Genomic DNA, 2,638 nt, shown 5'->3' on the forward strand with positions numbered 1-2,638 from the left:
TGCTGCTGCTGCTGCTGCTGCTGCTGACAGCTCAGTGTCTAAAGTACTGCAGCAGCAGCAGCAGCACGACAGTCATTTGAGAAGCAAAAGCGGGCGGCAAAAAGGAGATAGTTTTCGTGGAGTGATAAACGCAGCAAAAGATGCTGCAGCAAGATATCCTGCTGCTGCAGCAGCAAACTCTCCTGTTGGTGCTGCAGAAAGATATCCTGCTGCTGCAGCACGAGTTGCTGCTGCAGGAGCTCTTTATGGGACCCCGCCGGCAGCAGCAGCAGCAGCTGCAGCAGCAGCAGGAGCAGCAGCGTCTCGCACTGCAGGTGGGGAGGCAGGTGCCGCAATGTTGCCCCTTGCTGATGCTGCTGCTTCTCAAGGAGAGTCTGCTGCTTCCCTTGCTGCTGATATGCTGCCACCTGCTGCTGCTGCAGCCTCTCTTGCTGTTGCTGCTGCTGCGGAGCCTACGGCTAAGAGAGCTTTCTTGCCCGTTGCAAAACGATCAGAAGCTGCTGCTGCAGCAGCAGCAACTGCAGCATCAGCTCCAACAAACGTTGGGCCAGAAGCGCCGCCAGATTTGAAAAGAGCTGCAGCAGCAGCAGCAGCAGCAGCAGCAGCAGCAACACACACAAAAGGAACCACGCAGGCGCTCCGCCTCATAGCCGCTTACAGAGCGAAAAACTTGGCAGAGCGACAGCAAATGCAGCAGCAGCAGCAGCAGATGCAGCAAAGGCCACAACAGCTTCCTGAGACAGTTGCTGGAGTGTTCAGCAGCAAGGGCAGTAGCAGCAGCAGCAGCAAGGAACGAATGGAAGGCTCGCCACTTCGGAGCAGCAGCAGCAAGAGGCAGGGCATGTGTGAATATCAGAGGACGCATGACAACAGCTGCGGCAGCAGCAGCAGCGGCAGCAGCAACAGCAGCAGCTGCAGCAGCAGCTGCAACGAGAGCTGCGAGCTACCTGCGGGGTCTCCCAGAGTGGACACCCAGAGGGTGCTGCGCGGCGGGCACAGCAGCATCAGCAGCAAGACCAGCAACAGCAGCAGCAACAACAAAAAGCAGCTGCACCACGAACAGCAACTGCAGCAGCAGCAGCAGCAGCCCCTAGCTTTGCCTGCTGTTCTCAAATTAAAGCCTCGGAGGTTGTCGGCTGTCTCCACAGGCTGCTTGCCCCGCGAGCAGCAGCAGCAGCAGCAGCAGCAAAAGCAGCAGCAACAAGAACAGCAGCAGCAGCAGCAGCAAAAGCAGCAGCAACAAGAACGGCAGCAGCAACAGCCGCAGCGGTCGCAGTCGAGGGCGGGCGAGCCTGGAGTAGCAGCAGCAGCAGCAGCAGCAAAAGGCCCTCCAAATGCCTCTCAGGTGGCAGCAGGCACCTCTGGTGCAGCAGCAGCAGCAGCAAAAATGTCAGCAGCTGGAGCACCAGAAACATCAGCAGCTGCAGCTCCTGCTGCAGCAGCAGCAGCAGCTGCATCAGCAGAAACATCAGCAGCTGCAGCTCCTGCTGCAGCTGCAGCAGCTGCAGCAGCAGAAACATCAGCAGCTGCAGCTCCTTCTGCAGCAGCAGCTGCTGCAGAATTACCTCGTAAGGTCCGTAGTGTCTCTCGCCCTGGATATTTTTTGAATTACAAAAAGCACCAGCAAGCCGACACTGTGGCTGCTGCTGCTGCTGCTGTGTTAGTGAGCTGCGCTGGCCAGCAGCAGCAGCCGCAAGAACAGCAGCAGCAGCATCGGCAGCGGCTGCTGCTGCCCACAGAAACTAGCAGCAAAAGCGGGCCTTCAGTCAGCGTGACAAACATGCACTCTAGCAGCGCTGAGCCTGCTGCAGCAGCAGCAGAAGCAGCAGCAGCAGCAACAGCAGAAGCAGAGGCCTCGTCGACAGGGACACGAGCAGCAGCAGCAGCAGTACTACAAGCAGCAAACGCAGAAGCAACTACATCAGCAGCAGCAAAAGCAGCAGAAGCAATGTCCGCAGCAGCAGTAGCAGCAACAGCGCTGCCTGCTGAAAAATCAGTAACACGCTGCTGCAGTGGGAAGCTGACTACGAACTCTCTAGCACCCAGCAGCAGCAGCGACTGCAGCAGCAGCAGCAGCAGCAACAAATGCATAATAGGGATAGTACAACAACCCCACCGCGTTGAGGGGCCCCTCAGCAAAGAAAGTAAAAGGGCCCCCAAGTTGCTTCGAAGGAGAGCAGCAGCAAATAGGGGGATGGGCCCCGTCAAGCTGCGTGTGCGTCACCAGCTGCTGCTACTGCAGCTGCTGCAGCAGCAACTGCAGCAGCAGCAGCACCAACTGCAGCAGCAGCAGATGCAGCTGCAGCAGCAACGGCTACTCGCGGAAGCAGCTGCAGCACAGCCTCTAGCAGCAACCAATGGTTCTCTTAGTTCTGGGGCCGCTGCTGCTGCTGCTGCTGCATCGGCAGCGGCAGAAGACAGCTGCAGGCCCAAAAAGCGGAGTCCCCCAGCTGCTGCTGCTGCTGCTGCTGCTGTCACAGCAGCAGCAGCAGCAGCTGCTTCTGCAGAATCAGCTTCAGAGCAGCCTTCACCGTCGCCAGCAGCAGCAGGCGCAGCAGCAGCAGCTCGAGCACACTCGATGTCATCATCCGCAGCAGCAGCAGCATCAAAACCAGCAGCAGCAGCAGCAGCAGCAGCA

At 58.6% G+C, this 2,638-nt stretch overlaps 1 protein-coding gene across 1 annotated transcript; it reads left to right on the forward strand.

The window, feature by feature from the left end:
- Nucleotides 1-334: 334 nt before the first annotated feature.
- ETH_00027455 (uncharacterized protein) lies at nt 335-2,441 on the forward strand (the record flags this gene model as incomplete). Its single annotated transcript, XM_013379105.1, has 1 exon — nt 335-2,441. A coding segment is annotated over one exon (2,107 nt), but the record flags the coding sequence as incomplete, so codon positions are not given.
- Nucleotides 2,442-2,638: the final 197 nt, after the last annotated feature.

The sequence above is a fragment of the Eimeria tenella genome, genomic scaffold (genome assembly GCF_000499545.2).
Source record: "Eimeria tenella Houghton genomic scaffold, Eth_scaff1424, whole genome shotgun sequence".
Lineage (NCBI taxonomy): Eukaryota > Apicomplexa > Conoidasida > Eucoccidiorida > Eimeriidae > Eimeria > Eimeria tenella.